Source organism: Haliotis rufescens, unplaced genomic scaffold (assembly GCF_023055435.1).
Source record: "Haliotis rufescens isolate VD_foot unplaced genomic scaffold, xgHalRufe1.0.p SCAF_44, whole genome shotgun sequence".
In the NCBI taxonomy this organism is placed as follows: Eukaryota; Metazoa; Mollusca; class Gastropoda; order Lepetellida; family Haliotidae; genus Haliotis; species Haliotis rufescens.
Window position 1 is genome coordinate 3,014,402 of NW_025964157.1, and position 17,325 is coordinate 3,031,726.

At 39.7% G+C, this 17,325-nt stretch overlaps 1 protein-coding gene across 2 annotated transcripts; it reads left to right on the plus strand.

Annotated features, from left to right (window-relative positions):
* Positions 1-2,404: 2,404 nt before the first annotated feature.
* LOC125372640 lies at positions 2,405-8,184 on the plus strand. 2 transcript variants are annotated; one of them, XM_048383117.1, is made up of 5 exons: positions 2,405-2,436; positions 6,025-6,218; positions 7,315-7,443; positions 7,607-7,672; positions 8,107-8,184. In XM_048383117.1, the coding sequence occupies exons 2-5, from the start codon at positions 6,044-6,046 to the stop codon at positions 8,169-8,171; spliced, it is 435 nt and encodes a 144-aa protein (XP_048239074.1). In that variant the 5' UTR covers positions 2,405-2,436; positions 6,025-6,043; the 3' UTR covers positions 8,172-8,184. The 2 variants fall into 2 exon arrangements, with proteins under 2 accessions (XP_048239074.1, XP_048239075.1); XM_048383118.1 differs by lacking the exon at positions 2,405-2,436 and adding an exon at positions 5,670-5,681.
* Positions 8,185-17,325: the final 9,141 nt, after the last annotated feature.

Sequence of the window (17,325 nt, forward strand, 5' to 3'; positions counted from 1 at the left end):
GAGAGCCTGGCCACCCGACCCCTACAGTCGTCTGATTCGGCAGGTATTGGTTGCTGAAGACCAATTCCAACAGGGATCTTCGCGGGGCTTTTAGGGAGACAGATGTACAGTCAAGTCCTGTTAAAACGACACTCGTTAATCCGACAATCGGCTTTATCCGACACTAATGATGGGAACTGATTAAATCAGTGCTATTTGGACCCATTACGAATATTTAATTTTTCATTTTTATTTCGTGTTTGTATCGTTATCTATTGTGTAGTTGTCCGACTTTTTATCATGAACGCTGATACTACTTAATTTCGTTTATCCGACATACTCGTTAATTCGACTTAAAAACATATGCAACCAACCATGTCGGATAAACGGGACTTGACTGTATTTATGTTGTATCGTATATACCAAATAGTATGAACATATAATTATTTTCCTATTATTCATATTTAATCTCTTTATCATATAATGCCAATCTTAAAATAATCAGACTTAAAGACATATTATATTCACTATAGTAATTTTTATAGACACCGCGTAGGAATACAAAGTTTTGTGAACAGCCCCCTTTTTGTAATAGTGCCAAATAATAAGCACTCACACACCGGGAAACCGGTGAGGTGAAATTGGGTTTAACGTTGCGTCCAAGATTATTGCACTTATATGCACGTGTATGTGTGTACTCATATATATAAGAAAGGGGCGTTAAACCATATTCACTCATTATATATACTGAGCGAATATGGTTTTACGCCGATTTTAGCAATATACCAGCATATACCAGCAATATCACGGATGGGGACACCAGGAATTGGCATCACGTTGTCCCCGTGTTGGGAATCGAACCCGGGTCTTTTGCGAAATGAGCGAACGCTTCAGCCTCCAGGCTTCCCCACCGACCTCTTACATGATTTTCGTGCATGTTTTATAATGACTTACGGACATGTATACATTTCTGGTCAATTTTAAAAACATATACTTTATAATTTTCGCAGCAAGCGTAAAGGGAAAGCGAGATACAGAGTACCTTGACGTCATTGGCCAATAAGAACCTGGGGTCCTCACGGAAAACCATAAGGATGGTAAAAGTGATAAAATCGTTACCTTTCCCATTACACAAAGTTGTGGTATGTTTACTTGTTAAAGTGTTATGTTAGCGTTGTCAAGGTTGGAGGAAATGCTGAAGAGGTGAGGTGAAATGGGTTTAACGTCGCGTCCAAGATTAGTGCAATAATATAGCGACGTGCCTGAACGTGTGTGTGGGTGCTTGTACTAGTCCGGACTGATGCCGATATATAGTGCTAGCTCACTCAGATACCATGCCGCAGTTAAACAGTAATACCCCATTCAGACACAGTATGCTTACTCTGTGCCGACCAGGCCATGTCTTTTAGTATGATGCGTCCGGGGATCGAACCCCGGGCATTCCGCTCTCCGGGCGGAAGCTCTACCACTAGACCACGGAGGCGTACCAAACGCTAAAGAAAACAATGACAGGACAATCACGGAACGAACACAATGTACATGCTGATTATACCCGTGAAGATCCGGGTTAGAACAGGTCTTCAGAAACCCATGCTTGCCGTAAGAGGCTAACGGAGTCTGGTAAAGACAAACCAGTGATTGAAACTAAGGGCAACCTCACACGGGGCTGGTGGGATGACACGCTACCAACCGACCCTGACCAAAATAGGTTTGACAGATTAAAGGTGACACGAACATACATTTGTAGTGTGCTTTATAAATTAACCAAACACATCTTAACAAAACGGTTAAAGTATCACATTCATTTTATATAAAAAAATGACGAAAGCCTAATAGTGCCACTTTGGTACCATACTTTTATTTTTACTCGTTATTTAACTTATTTGTTTCGAAATATGCATTTTGTCGTTATTTCGATTATTTTATCATTAATTCAAGTTTATTTTAAAAAATTGAAATTTCGTTGTTTCTCGATTCTTCAGTTATGTTATTGTTATTTTGATTATTTTATAGTTTATTTAAAAAAAAAAAAAGTACGGTCGTGTTCTCGTATTTTTTTAGCACTTGGGCATGTAACGTTTCTGAATTTGATTATTATTAAAATAACGACAGAAGGCACTCACGTTCAGCTGTTGCTATGGACTGCCCCAAGCAGAGTGTAAACAGTGTCAAAATAGTCACGCGAACAGGATGGGTCAATTCATACCTTGCTATCTCGTGTTTAGTCATCTCGTTTTGAACGTGTTAAACATCATTTCCAATAATGAAAATGATTACACACAAAAAAATGTTACACTTGTACCAATATCATAGCATTGCATCAAAACCTGGCACTGACATCCATTGTTTTGGAGTGTGTTTTCCTGTTTCTTTTCACAAGTTCCGCATGTTAATCTGTATAAATGTGAGCAGTATATACATCCATTCTTCAGAAACTGCTTCAGCTGTCTGTTTTGGGTGAGTACACGTTTAAGTTCTATTGGTTTCATTAAATACCTTGATGTAGGAAAGATCCGGGTTAGAATAGCTCTTCAGCAACCCATGCTTGCTGTAAAAGGCAACTATGCTTGTCGTGAGAGGCGACTAACGGGATCGGGTGGTCAGGCTCGCTGACTCGGTTGATACATGTCATCGTATCCCAATTGCTTAGATCCTTTCTCATGATGTCAATCACTGGATTGTCTGGTCCAGACTCGATTATTTCCAAACCGCCGTGATATAGCTGGAATATTGCTGAGTGTGGCGTTAAACAACAAACTTTAAAGGAATGAAAACTGTAACATTATGGGAGAGTGTGCCGCAATCTGATTGGCTGAAAAACTTTGTGAACTGGGACGAGAATCTCAGAAAAAGTTTTGACGTTTTACTGCATATATTTTCTTCAATGACAGCAGGGTATTTTTCATTCCCAATACCACATTTGAATAAACGACATTCGGTATGAATATTGAGTGAGTGAGTGATTATGGTTTACGTCGCTTTTAGCAATATTCCAGCGATATCACGTCGGGAGATCCAAGAAATTAGCTTCACACATTGTACCCATATGGGGAGCGAACGCTTTAACTTCTAGGTCACGCCGCCCCCCTGGTTTGAATATCGTAGTCCTTTGATGTAATGTTTGTAAATGTCTTCGTCAGTACTTCATGGTATTGTATACGGTCATTCGTGAATACAATCGGCCGCTAAAAATAGCTACCGAGCCCGATACTATTAGTTATGGTGTCTTAAGTTGCCGGATACGGTGTCATAATATTTTCCTGCTTACATGATATGACACCGTATCCGGCAACTAAAGACACCATAACGAATTTATAATGCCGAAAAGTATATACTCTTTGGTATCCATATCGCAAATGTCATGTCAAAATGAAAACTTGACACATACAATCTTACGTTGACGTGAAGGTTCAAAGGGAGACTACTCTTCAAACTTTAGAGGCCAAAACGTGTTGAAAATTTTAACTATAATCTTTATCAATAAAATCACAAACCTGATCTAAAAATAGATTAATGTCCTTGCTCATCACAATTTATGATAGTCAAACACAAAACAGTGTCAATATAACGTATTTCTGTACCAGAATTTCCATGTGAAATATGTGAGGTGGGTGTTGGAAAATCCAAAATGGCTGTTACTGACGGTATACGGTCTCATATTAGGTCAGTATCAACTAGCTTTGATTTTTACTGACGGAAAACGGGCTCATGTGGGGGTCAGTAGTTCTGCTTTCTGATTGGTCAATCTCACTTTGGGGCATAATAAGGCAATATGTGTTATCGGGTGGTTGAGAATGGCGCGTATACATACCCGTGAAGTACTGATATAGAGATTACTTCACGAGTGCCGACTATGTTCACTATTATTTCTCTTACATATTGATATCATGTACGTAAAATGCATGAAGAAAACAATTTTGGAAATTTAATTTCCTACAATTAAATACAATTTAAAGTTTAAAGGTCTTTTGTGACGCTTCTCAGTGGAGGCTTTTGAAGAAGGTTAGCGCTTCGTCTAAAAATAGCGACCAATTAAAAAATACATAACATAGTGTATGTCTAATATTTCGAAGGCGTTCACAGCCATCGTCTCACTGGCCTGTACCGGCTCCTATATTGGGATATAATTAGAGACGGGGCCCAGCTTACATAGTACCTCTGCCACAGGCCAGCGCCATGTGACGATTCATCACATCCTTCACACTCCATTCAAGATATTGAATATGCTTTTCATCCGTTTCATGTTTGACAAGTCTACAAATTTTCATAAACAAACGTCAAAGCACTCCAGAGTGACGCCATAGCATTACAGTATGACGTCAGAGCATTACAGAGTGACGTCAGAGCATCTAGGTAGACATGTTAAATGCACAGCTTTGAGAGTACAAAGAGAACGAGAGTACTACAGAACATTATTGATTTCTGTATTGGACCTGACGTTTAAGATGTATTTCTTTTATTTGTGGGTCGTCGATGCGCTGATATTTTAATGTTTATAACCACTGGCGTCTATTATTTAGAAAATAAACTTTTTGTTTTCAATGTGCTACTTTGTTTGTATTCGTGAAGTAGGTACCCCTAAAGAAATTAATTGAGCCTTTACACTACTAGTTATCACTTAAATGAAATTTGAAGCTACACATGTAATCATTACTGCAAAATGACTACCGACAATGATTGAAAAAGAACTATCCGCAGTTTCAGAGGTGATTATCGTGATTTGAAACCTCTGATTTGCGACTCATGTTTGCCAACGTCATGGAATACTTGGGTACTCTTTCTTTATCAACGTTACATGAAACTCATTATTATCAGGGGGCGCGGTTGGTTCAGTCGTCTCAGGCGCTGCAGAGTTTCGTCTCTTGGGCACGCCTGAAACCTATCGTCGTGGGTTCGAATCCCGATTCGCCACAATTCTGTAATCGTGGGTTTCACTTAAGTGATAAACGTCTGAGACCTGCATCACTTTGGGTTTTCCTCCCACATGAAGGTTTCACGCCGTGATATAACTGGACTATAGTTCAAAGCGGAGTTAAAACCACGCACACTCTGTCTTATAGGTACAGCAGTTCATGTTATAAAGTAGTAAGTGATACCTACCCAAATTAATAAAATGTTATAACAAAATTGGTATCAGTCATGTTTCAAAGAACCAAATAATTTCAAAAGTTATTTAACTAAATATGATATATTATCCTTCTTGTCTTAAGGCAGAGGAAAAAAACGATTGTCAGTAGTATGTTTTATTGGTAAATGCACTGATATTTTGATAATATGCAGAGTATTATAACTGGTTTGGTTTGGTTTATTTGTTGTTTAACGCCGCACTCAGCAATATTACAGCTATTTGACGGCGGTCTGTAAATAATCAAGTCTGGACCAGACAATCCAGTGATGGACATCATGAGCATCGATCTACGCAATTGGGATACGATGACATGCATCAGCCATATAAGTTAGCTTCACCACCCGATCTCGTTTGTCGCCTTTTACTACAAGCATAGTTGCCTTTTACGGCAAGCATTGGAGGATGCTGAAGACCTAGTCTACCCCGGATCTTCACGGGTCGAATATTATAATTAGATATAAGTAGATAAGTAGATAAGACAGAGAGCCCTTCTGAATTCTACCATGAAAAAACTAATCCTAAATTAACCTCTTGAGTGGTATCACCAAAGATCTTGGGTTTTTGTATGTTTTGGGTTGCTTTGGCGATTTGAATAATGATTTGAACCCCACATTACAGAAATTTCATTATAATGTTGTTCATTAAGAAAAGTGATCAATTTGCGATCACTTCAAATATATATTTTATAAACAGATGGACATCAACAATGTTTCACCTACACTTTTTACAAACTTCAAGTGGCATTCCGGGTCAGGTGGTGATTTATGACAGTTATCGGTGTGTTGGAGATACAGATATTTAAAACATGATTCATTATCCTTTCCTTCAGCCATTTGCAAAACACAACAGATTGCGAGTAGTTTGTTCCACTGGTGATGGCATTGGTAATATGGAGAATTATTCTTAATGTCACGCAGATAGTATCAGTTCGTCAGGATGCGTCTGTTCCTCGTCCTCCTGCTCGTGGCCCTGGTGGTGCTCCCGGAGTCGGACGCCTGGGGGAGAAGAAGAAGGAGGTGGATCCGGATCCGGGGTCGTCGAATTCTTCGAGCCGCTGGACGAGTTTACCGTTTTTACAATCGATACCGACACATCATCAAACCAGTTGTCTGTAAGAGCAGGACTAAACGTTCCGATATGTGTCAGGCTTTCATTCACATTAAGTGGTAATGGAAACTGTAACAAATATGAAGAGCACTATTGTCTTATTCCGCTGAATGCAAGTCACGTGTCCACTTTCAAGATATTCTTTTGCCTATATACGTTTGTTTTAACAAGACAATCTCAAATAACAGTATCTACATATTCAGATAAGTTGACGAAAAATCTTTTTTATTGTATCTTTTTTATTTCTGTGGCCAGGAGTTTTCACACACATGAAGGTTTTCTTTTACCCTGGCAGCACAGTGGGAAGGAAATGCTCGGATACACGACAGGCTAGGGAATATTTAGCAATGCCGCATATGAAGTTAAGGGTTTATTATCCCCGCTTCGATGATATACAACTTTACATTTGACAGGGATATTGTGAGTGCCCTGGTGGGGGATTGTGTATTTTTGCTTTTGCTTGAAATGAAAGTTTAACGGGTGTCAGTTTCATGCAAATCGCATCCTATTCTAACGCCAACGTATCCAAAGATGTATCCCCCCATTTCGACAACTGATAATATCCATATCAAATACTTAGTACTATTTTGAACCATTTATTGAAAGAAGGTAATTATTTCAAATGAAAATCTGTCGTCAAATGGCAGTGTAAAAATGTCAAATACAACTAGAGCCACTCCTGGCGTTTGTGAATAATACACATATAATAATATCTAGATTTAATTTTTTTTTAAGATTCCAGTAATGCAGTGACAGTAAATGTGACGTCATGGGGCTAGTTATACTGAGTCGTTACGATGTTTTGACTTGAGTGAGTTTCGAACACTACTTCAGCCATGTGACGGCTTGTCAGATATGTGTGGGAGGGAAGCCTGTCATTTAGGTTTACCACTTTATTAAAAACACAGTCAGCGGATCCTGCCACGATTAAGGGACGCTAGAGTACCGTGTGATCTTTGTTTAATCAACTATTTCAAGAATGAAGGAATGATGGACACGTTAGATCAAAGTATACAATGTGTAGCTGTTTGCTCGATGATTTCAATATAACACGAGACGACAGGTGAGCTTTCTGTTTAATGGACATTCTTTGTTTACAGCGACCATAGGCAAGCGGAATGCTGACGACATTGACAAGAACAAGGATGGCAATATTGACCAATCAGAAGCTGAGCAACTGATGGAAAGACAGGCAGCCGAGGATCTACTTTCACTTGCTGATGAAAATGGTGAAACAAATACTTACTTTTCACTTCATAATATTTTTAAGCAATATTTTCATGTTTAATTAAAGGTCTAGTAATACCAAGAAACTACATGTTGCCGACATTTATTGTTTATATGCTTTTCACGTCATGAATGCATTTTGACAAATCACTTTGACCATTTCAGGTGATTCGAACGTGAGTGTGGAAGAGTTTTCGAGAAGCATCCATGACTTCATGGCCATTGATGCAGGTAACATAAACTATGGTCTGATTCAAGTGAAGTAGTAACTTGAGGTTTAACGCCGAGTCGAGCAGTTTCCCAGTTATGAGAGTCCCAGTGGAGAAAAGCATGGTTCGTCATTTACACATTCGGGGAAATAAGAGCGACATACCCCTTCCCATATTGACAAGATATATTTGCCAAAAGCAGAGTCGATTGTACGTTTGTACGATTGTGTGTATGAATCACTGTCATATAGCCATGATACCAGGTGTTCGCGACAAGGTGAGTGGTTCAGGGATGGATCAAGGATAATAATCAGGACGAACCTGAAACCAGGAGAAGCGGATCCTGGTGCCTAAGACCTCTTGGCTCCCCGCGACACCTATTATTGATTGGATAGAACTTAATATTTTGTTAAATAGAAACTGGATGTATTAATTGTTTTAATTGCCTCCTTTCAGATCCGGCTTTGCAGAGGGAGCTCCGCGAGGCCCACGAGGATGCATTTGAAGATGACGCTGAATAATCCTCCTGATAATATGTTGATTATTGATTTCAATAAATCATTCAAGCAAACGTATAATGTTTCTTGTGTTGTTAAATGACTCTAAGGCCTATTAATTAACTATATGTCATCATCAGGATTTGGAGTTGCGTCCCTTAGCAGTGCCAGAACCCGCTAATTGACGATCATTCTTTAACCGGAGCAAATTGGCAGGTGTACCTTGGGGCGTCTTAAATAGAATTAATTTTTTGTGTGTATTTATTTCGTTATTCCGCCTCGGTATGGGAAACATTCAATCACTCGACGGGTCTCCTCATGACGATTTGAGGGAGTCTTTTCATAACACTCTAGTGGCGCCTGGCCAAGTTAGTCAACGTTGTCGGCGGCCTATGACGTTGTCGCATAGCCCGTAGACGCCCCGCGGGTTGCAGACGCCGCATCGCTTGTATGAAGTATTTTATTTTATTTATTACTTGCCGTTATAACTTTTTGTTAAACTTTTACTTTTGTGTACACATAGGCAGATATATGCGGTCTATATTTAATTCCAATTCAGTTTAACAGAAAAATACTTCAAACACATTAAGAGTTGACACTTATTAATTTAATACCTAATACGATACAAAGGCCCACCTTTAGAATTCAGGAGTGCGGTCCACATAACTGTCGTAGGGCTAAGATTATCGTAAAACCCATACTTTAACATAGACTTACGACAGTCGCGCCGCAACGATCGCCTTGTTGAACAAGGCCCAGATGAACTTCAAAGTTTACAGTCACGTCACAATTAAATACCCCATAATGTAATTTGTGGAATTTTGTTGCAAGATCCAACGGCGAAACTATGCCATGTGACATAGCGAGAGGTAGAATTTGATTTTGATGAGAATACATGCAATGTCATTGAATACGACGACGTAGTGCAGCTTGTTCCTGCAGCACAGAAGCAGGTACTTTGGTATTACATACTATATGTAGGTGTCATACAGCTGTATGTTTATTGGACCGCCTCCGTGGTCTAGTGGTAGAGCGTCCGCCCGGAGAGCGGAAGTTCCGGGGTTCGATCCCCGGCCGCGTCATACCAAAAGACGTTAAAAGATGGTACTTATTGTTACCCTGTCTGGCGCTCGGCATTAAGGGGCTAAAACAAGGACTGGTCGGCTCGGAGTCAGTATACTGTGTCTGAGTGGGGTATTCATGTTAAACTGCGGCATGGTATCTCAGTGAGCTAGCACTATAAATCGGCATCAGTCCGGACTAGTACAAGCAGCCACACAAACACACAAACGTACATGCACCTCGCTATATAAGTGCAATAATCTTGGACGCGTCGTTAAACCCCATTTCACCTCACCTCACCTATGTTTATTAAACGGGTGATCTTTTCACGGGCGAGTAATACATGAGGTTATTTTTATGAAGAACCTGCTTCAATTTGTCAGCGTGTTTTCTACGTATTGGAGAAAACAGGCTCACGAGGTTTTGGTAGACAGAGCATGCCCTGGGGAGAGGGAAAAACCAAGGGGGCTAAGCCCCCGCTGTTTTTCCCGACCCCCAGGGCATGCTCTGTCTACCAAAACCGAGGGAAAGAGTTTTTCCATACTTATAAACCGAAAAAAGAAACTTAAAAGAACATTTATCAACATTTTTATGTTTCGAACATACTTTCGATGAACCTTAGGAAACACCCGTAAAATATATGTTGCTGGCGTACGGATCTTGGAAAGGACATTCTAAAAACCAGTGAGGCTTATCAACACCTCTATAGCCTTGTGGTACACTCACTGGGCTACAGATATGAAGGTTGCGAGTTCGATCCTCGGGAATATAAAGAAAACATTTGTCATTTGATTTTACATTTCATTACATGTTACAATCTGAACGGAAGTTATATTATATAAAATCCCTGGGATATTATAGCAAATATGACTTGAATACCCTATAAAATCCCAGGGACATTACAACGTCCCTGTTTATGAGATTTAACCCGACTGGAAAGTAAAACCTCACAATAGGTTTTAATGCCTATAGAAAAAAGTCTCTTATTTAATAGCGATCCCAATGAATAGGTTTATAAGTAGACCTCAGAACCTCGTGTTGGCATCATATGTTGTCTGTTAGATGGTTATCTACATGTACCTGGGAGGCTTGAAGGTTCTAGAAGTTTAGGGATGGGACACTTTCTTCACAGCGGTATATAAGAGCGAGTGAGTTGGGTTTTACGCCGTTTTGAACAGTATTCTAGATATATCACGGCTTAATGTTTTAGGAAAGCCCGAAGTGATGCAGATCTCTTTCTTTTGTGAAACCGACGAGCTCGAGTATGGTGCTGACAAACCTAGAAACATTATCGAGGCGAATCGGAATTCGAACCCACAATCATAGATTTCTGGAGTGCCCAAGGGACGCAACTCTGCACAGCGAATCGCGGTGCCTTAGACGACTCGGCCACCCGTGCCCCACGGTATATAAGAGGGCATTTTTGACCTGACGTGTTTTATCTACTTATATAAGATATATTTAGCTACAACATAAATCGCAAAGAACAATAAAGAACAGAGATGTGGTTTATCTCGTATTGTTCTATCATGACGTCATGTCTTGAGATTCGAACATACGCTCGCAACTTGATGACGTCGTATATTGGACGACGTAATTTTTGAGAGGGGAGTGTCTAGTCAGTTGTTCCCCATAGAAGCAGCAGGGCAACGCAGATAAAAGATTGCATCCAAAACCGGGAGAGATGTGCCTGTCGGTATTGGGAGAAAAGGTACAGATTATCGACATGAGGATTGTAAGAATATGCGACATTTCCGAGGTCGGATTCTGTTGAAGGGGTCATCATTATTTAAATACGGGTAAAATTTTTTAAAGCTTGTACATTTTATCAACATCGCTGTACATAATGTTAATATCTCATATGAGAAATAAACGAAGAGTGCGAGGTGTTTATCGTACAATAAAATACTGCAGGGAAAATAAACCATGAGCAGTGCGAATTGTATACCTATTGATAAACACCCAAGGCCCGGGTTCGATTGCCCATATGGGTACATTGTGTGAAACCCGTGCCCCACGCCGTGCACGTGGAATATGGAATATTGCTAAAAGCGGCGTAAAAGATTTGAAAACTGTCCTGCATATAGTCCATAGTTTCAAGAGAAGTCACATATCTATCATCATCTTCATAATGTAGTCTCTCCAGGGTCCACTTGCACAAAGCGATCTTAGTGCTAAGATGATTGTAACTCCCATACTTTAACATAGGCTTACGATAGTCTTAGCGCTAAGATCGCTTTGTGCAAGTGGACCCTTTTGCCTGCTCTTGAATTCACGCCACCCGTGATGAGGTGTTGAAATGTTTTATCATCGATATCCGTTGTGCATAAGAGAATGCAACTTTCTCGGTAGTCAAGGCCTCTCAGTGGTCTGGTATCAGTTCTAACTGATGAGTGAGTGAGTGAGTGTAATAAATCCATTATCATCATCTGCCTGTGTCTGTGTTTCCCAACGGCCCGAGCCGGATCATTACCACTACCCCGGCATCCAAGATTATTGCACTTTTATGGCGACGTGCAAGAACATGTCTGTGTGTGTGGCTGCTTCTACTAGCCCGGACTGATGCCGATTTTTAGTGCTAGCCCACTCAGATACCATGCCACAGTTTAACATGAATACCCAACTCAGACACAGTATAGTGACTCCGAGCCGAGCTTGTTTTAGCCCCTTATGCAGAGCGCCAGACAGGATGACAACAAGGCGGACGCTCTACCACTAGACCACGGAGCCGGTCATAGGCTGATGTACATATTAGGATCAGCCCAAACAGCACTGCCACCTTCATTATTAGGATTCTATCATTAAGTGTTGTGGAAATGAAGAGACACTATCCTCACGCTTGACATTGCTCCAGATTCAATCACTTTAGTGAGTGAGTGAATTGGGTTTACGCCGCTTTTAACAGTATTCCAGTTATATCGCGGCGTCTCAGCTTAATGTGGGAGGAAAGCCCGAAGTGATGCAGGTCTCAGACGTTTCCCACTTCGGTAAAACCCACGAGCACGGGTATGGTGCTGACAAACCTAGAAACATAATCGGAGCGAACCGGGATTCGAACCCACAATCATAGGTTTCTGGCGTGTCCAAGGGACGCAACTGTACAAAGTGAATCGCGGTACCTTCTCGATTTTACATGGTCATGTGATCTGTAACCATGACGTAGGAATACATCGTCCTCTACTTACAGTGAGTGAGTATGGTTTTACGCCGCCTTAAGCAATATTCCAGCAATATCAAGGCGGGGGACACCAGAAATGGGCTTCACACATTGTACCCATGTCAGGAATCGAACCCGGGTCCTCGGCGTGACGAGCGAACGCTTCAACCACAAGGCTACCCGACCGCTCCTCCTCTACTTACAGTTTATCAAAGCGTACCGCCACCATCGGGTCCAGTTATCCAGGTTGTGGCATATAATGGCATCAGATGTTTTGGCTTTAGTAACGCCGAAGCAATGTTCCAGCTATATGACGGCGGTCTGTAAATAATGGAGTCTCGACCAGACCATCCAGTGACTAACATCATGAACATTGGTCTTCAAAATTGACATCCTTCCACCATGTCAGAGAGCCTGGCCACCCGACCCCTATAGTCATCTCATTCGACAGGTATTGGTTGCTGAAGACCAATTCCAACAGGGATCTTCGCGGGGCTTTTAGGGAAACAGATGTACAGTCAAGTCTTGTAATACGACACTCATTAATCCGACAATCGGCTTTATCCGACACTAATGATGGGAACTGATTAAATCAGTGCTATTTGGACCAATTCCGAATATTTCATTTTTCATTTTTATTTCGTGTTTGTATCGTTATCTATTGTGTAGTTGTCCGATTTTTTATCATGAACGCTGATACTACTTAATTTCGTTTATCCGACATACTCGTTAATTCGACATAAACATATGCAACCAACCATGTCGGATTAACGGGACTTGACTGTATTTGTGTTGTATCGTATATACCAAATAGTCTGAACATATAATTATTTTCCTATTATTCTTATTTAATCTCTTTATCATATAATGCCAATCTTAAAATAATCGGACTTGAAGACATATTATATTCACTATAGTAATTTTTATAGACACCGCGTAGGAATACAAAGTTTTGTGAACAGCCTCCTTTCTGATAAAGTGCCAAATAATAAGCACTCACACACCGGGAAACCGGTGAGGTGAAATTGGGTTTAACGTCGCGTCCAAGATTATTGCACTTATATAGCGACGTGCATGCACGTGTATGTGTGTGTGTGTGTGTGTGTGTGTGCTCATATATATAAGAAAGCGGCGTAAAACCATATTCACTCATTATATATACTGTGTGAATATGGTTTTACGCCGATTTTAGCAATATACCAGTATATACCAGCAATATCACGGATGGGGACACCAGGAATTGGCATCACGTTGTACCCGTGTTGGGAATCGAACCCGGGTTTTTGGCGAAATGAGCGAACGCTTTAGCCTCCAGGCTTCCCCACCGACCTCTTACATGATTTTCGTGCATGTTTTATAATGACTTACGGACATGTATACCTTTCTGGTCAATTTTAAAAATATATACTTTATAATTTTCGCAGCAAGCGTAAAGGGAAAGCGAGATACAGAGTACCTTGACGTCATTGGCCAATCAGAACCTGGGATCCTCACGGAAAACCATAAGGATGGTCAAAGTGATAAAATCGTTACCTTTCCCATTACACAAAGTTGTGGTATGCTTACTTGTTAAAGTGTTATGTTAGCATTGTCAAGGTTGGAGGAAATGCTGAAGAGGTGAGGTGAAATGGGTTTAACGTCGCGTCCAAGATTATTGCACTATTATAGCGACGTGCCTGAACGTGTGTGGGGGTGCTTGTACTAGTCCGGACTGATGCCGAAACATAGTGCTAGCTCACTCAGATACCATGCCGCAGTTAAACAGTAATACCCCATTCAGACACAGTATGCCTACTCCGAGCCGACCAGGCCATGTCTTTTAGTATGATGCGTCCGGGGATCGAACCCCGGGCATTCCGCTCTCCGGGCGGACGCTCTACCACTAGACCACGGAGGCGTACCAAACGCTAAAGAAAACAATGACAGGACAATCACGGAACGAACACAATGTACATGCTGAACATACCCGTGAAGATCCGGGTTAGAATAGGTCTTCGGAAACCCATGCTTGCCGTAAGAGGCTACTAACGGGATCGGGTGGTCAGGCTCGCTGACTTGGTTGATGCATGTCAGCGTATCCCAACTGCGTAGATCAATGCTCATGAGATCAATCACTGGATTATCTGGTCCAAACTTAAAAATTAGCTCGAAATATGACTGGAAGCACTCCTAGGTCGTGGGGATTCAAAATTGTACAAATGGAGGGGCTGACGCCCCCCTCCCCCCCCCCCTTCCCCCCCCCCCCCGAAAACACACACACACACACACACACACACACACAAACCACCACTTCTTGTCTGGAACTAATAGATAGATATCAACCATATATGGTTGGAAGCATTCTCAGGTGGTGAGATATATATTCCAGCTATATGACGGCGGTCCGTAAATAATGGAGTCTGGACCAGACAATCCAGTGATTGACATCATGAACATCAATCCACGCAATTGGGATTGATGACGTGCATCAACCAAGTCAGCGAGCCTGACCACCCGATCCCGTTAGTCGCCTTTTACGACAAGGATAGTAGCCTTTCACGGCAAGCATGGGTTGCTGAAGATGTATTCTACCCCGGATCTTCACAGGACGACCCGGATCCAACTTGTAGAAAGTTGTATTTGATGATGATTGTTTATGAACAGTGTTTTTTTGGGACAGTTCTAATTTTTTGGGGGGAAATTACTGTTTTTATGGAGTTTGAGATGGCTGGGAAGATTGCCGGGGAGTTTGTAGGATTAAAGAGGAGTGTTATATTGTTTTTATGTTGTAGGGAAGTGTATGGTAGAGTGGTGTGCGTGTGTGGTGGAGTTGTGGTTGCAAGTTTGGCTGCCAAATCCGCATGGTTTTTCCCAGGTATGTTTGTGTGGCCAGGTATCCATGACCTGTTCTATCCCGGAATCATCACGGGTCAATGGAAGGGGTAACGCATTTTGACTTAACAGGCCGTAAAAAGGTACATAGCATCCATCTGTCCAGGTGTTTACACTCAGTGGCATCATCAACATGTCACAGATGTATGAGGCTGAGTGAGGCCCTAATGATAATCTACCACGGGTAAACCCCCTGCCCTTTCTAGCAGCTGCTAATATTTATCCGTTTTACAAACACGCTTCTGAGGGACACAACGTATCATATTCAGGGTGGGGTTGTTTCTAAATATCCAGAAAATACTTGTAACATCCATAAATTATCAGGAAACCAATTTGCCTCAGGTTTTACCCAAAACATTAATCGTTCACTACATTTCCTGAAAACTTGTTTACAACCTTGATTGCCAGATGCTACAAACAGCCGCACGCAGAGTATCGATCTTGTGACACATTATGTATTGTAAATGATGTATTGTAAGTAGTGTATTGTAAATGATGCATTGTAAGTAGTGTATTGTAAATGATGTATTGTAAGTAGTGTATTGTAAATGATGTATTGTAAGTAGTGTATTGTAAATGATGCATTGTAAGTACTGTATTGTAAATGATGTATTGTAAGTAGTGTATTGTAAATGATGCATTGTAAGTAGTGTATTGTAAATGATGCATTGTAAGTACTGTATTGTAAATGATGTATTGTAAGTAGTGTATTGTAAATGATGCATTGTAAGTAGTGTATTGTAAATGATGCATTGTAAGTACTGTATTGTAAATGATGTATTGTAAGTAGTGTATTGTAAATGATGCATTGTAAGTAATGTATAGTAAGTAGTGTATTGTTAGTAATGTATTGTAAATAACGTATTAAACTTAGTGAATTGTATAAATGTGTAGTAAATTGTAAATGATGCATTGTAAGTAGTGTATTTTAAATGATGCGTTTCAGTAGTGAATTGTAAATGATGCATTGTAAGTAGTGTATTGTAATGATGTATTGTAAGTAATGTATTGTAAATGATGTATTGTAAGTAACGTATTGTAAATAATGTATTAGAATTAGGGAATTGTATTAATGTGTTGCAAGTACTGTATTTTAAATGATGTAATGTAAGTAGTGTATTGTAAATGATGCATTGTAAGTAGTGTATTGTAAATGATGCATTCTAAGTAGTGTATTGTAAATTATGTATTGTAAGTAGTGTATTGTAAATGATGTATTGTAAATAATGTATTAAAATTATTGAATTGTTTTAATGTGTTGTAAGTAGTATATTGTAAATGATGCATTGTAATTAGTGTATTGTAAATGAAGTATTGTAAGTAGTGTATTGTAAATGATGTATTGTAAGTAGTGTATTGTAAATGAAGTATTGTAAGTAGTGTATTGTAAATGATGTATTGTAAGTAGTGTATTGTAAATGATGTATTAAACTTAGTGTATTGTAGGTAGGGTGTTGTAAGTAGTGTATTGTAAATAATGTATTAAAATTAGTGAATTGTATTAATGTGTTGTAAGTAGTGTATTGTAAATGATGTATGGTAAGTAGTGTATTGTAAATGATGTATTGTAAGTAATGTATTGTAAGTAGTGTATTGTAAGTAATGTATTGTAAATAATGTATTAAAATAAGTGAATTGTATTAATGTGTTGTAATTATATAAGTAGTGTATTGTAAATGATGCATTGTAAGTAGTGTATTGTAAATGATGTATTGGAAGTAGTGTATTGTAAATGATGTATTGTAAGTAGTGTATTGTAAATGATGCATTTTAAGTAGTGTATTGTAAATGATGTATTGTAAGCAGTATATTGTAAATGATGTATTGGAAGTAGTGTATTGTAAATGATGCATTGTGAGTAGTGTATTGTAAGTAGTGTATTGTAAGTAGTGTATTGTAAATGATAAAATGTAAGTAGTGTATTGTAAATGATGCATTGTAAGTAGTGTATTGTAAATGATAAAATGTAAGTAGTGTATTGTAAATGATGAATTGTAAGTAGTGTATTGTAAATGATGTATTGTAAGTAATGTATTGTAAATGATGTATTGTAAGTAATGTATTGTAAATAATGTATTAAAATTAGGG

What these genes read in the sequence shown, in the direction of transcription:
- LOC125372640 (XM_048383117.1), top strand. Translation starts at nt 6,044, where the DNA reads ATGCGTCTGTTCCTCGTCCTCCTGCTCGTGGCCCTGGTGGTGCTCCCG. An exon ending in TTCACTTGCTGATGAAAATG is followed by an intron (nt 7,444 to 7,606) that starts GTGAAACAAATA and finishes TGACCATTTCAG; the next exon opens with GTGATTCGAACGTGAGTGTG. An exon ending in CTTCATGGCCATTGATGCAG is followed by an intron (nt 7,673 to 8,106) that starts GTAACATAAACT and finishes GCCTCCTTTCAG; the next exon opens with ATCCGGCTTTGCAGAGGGAG.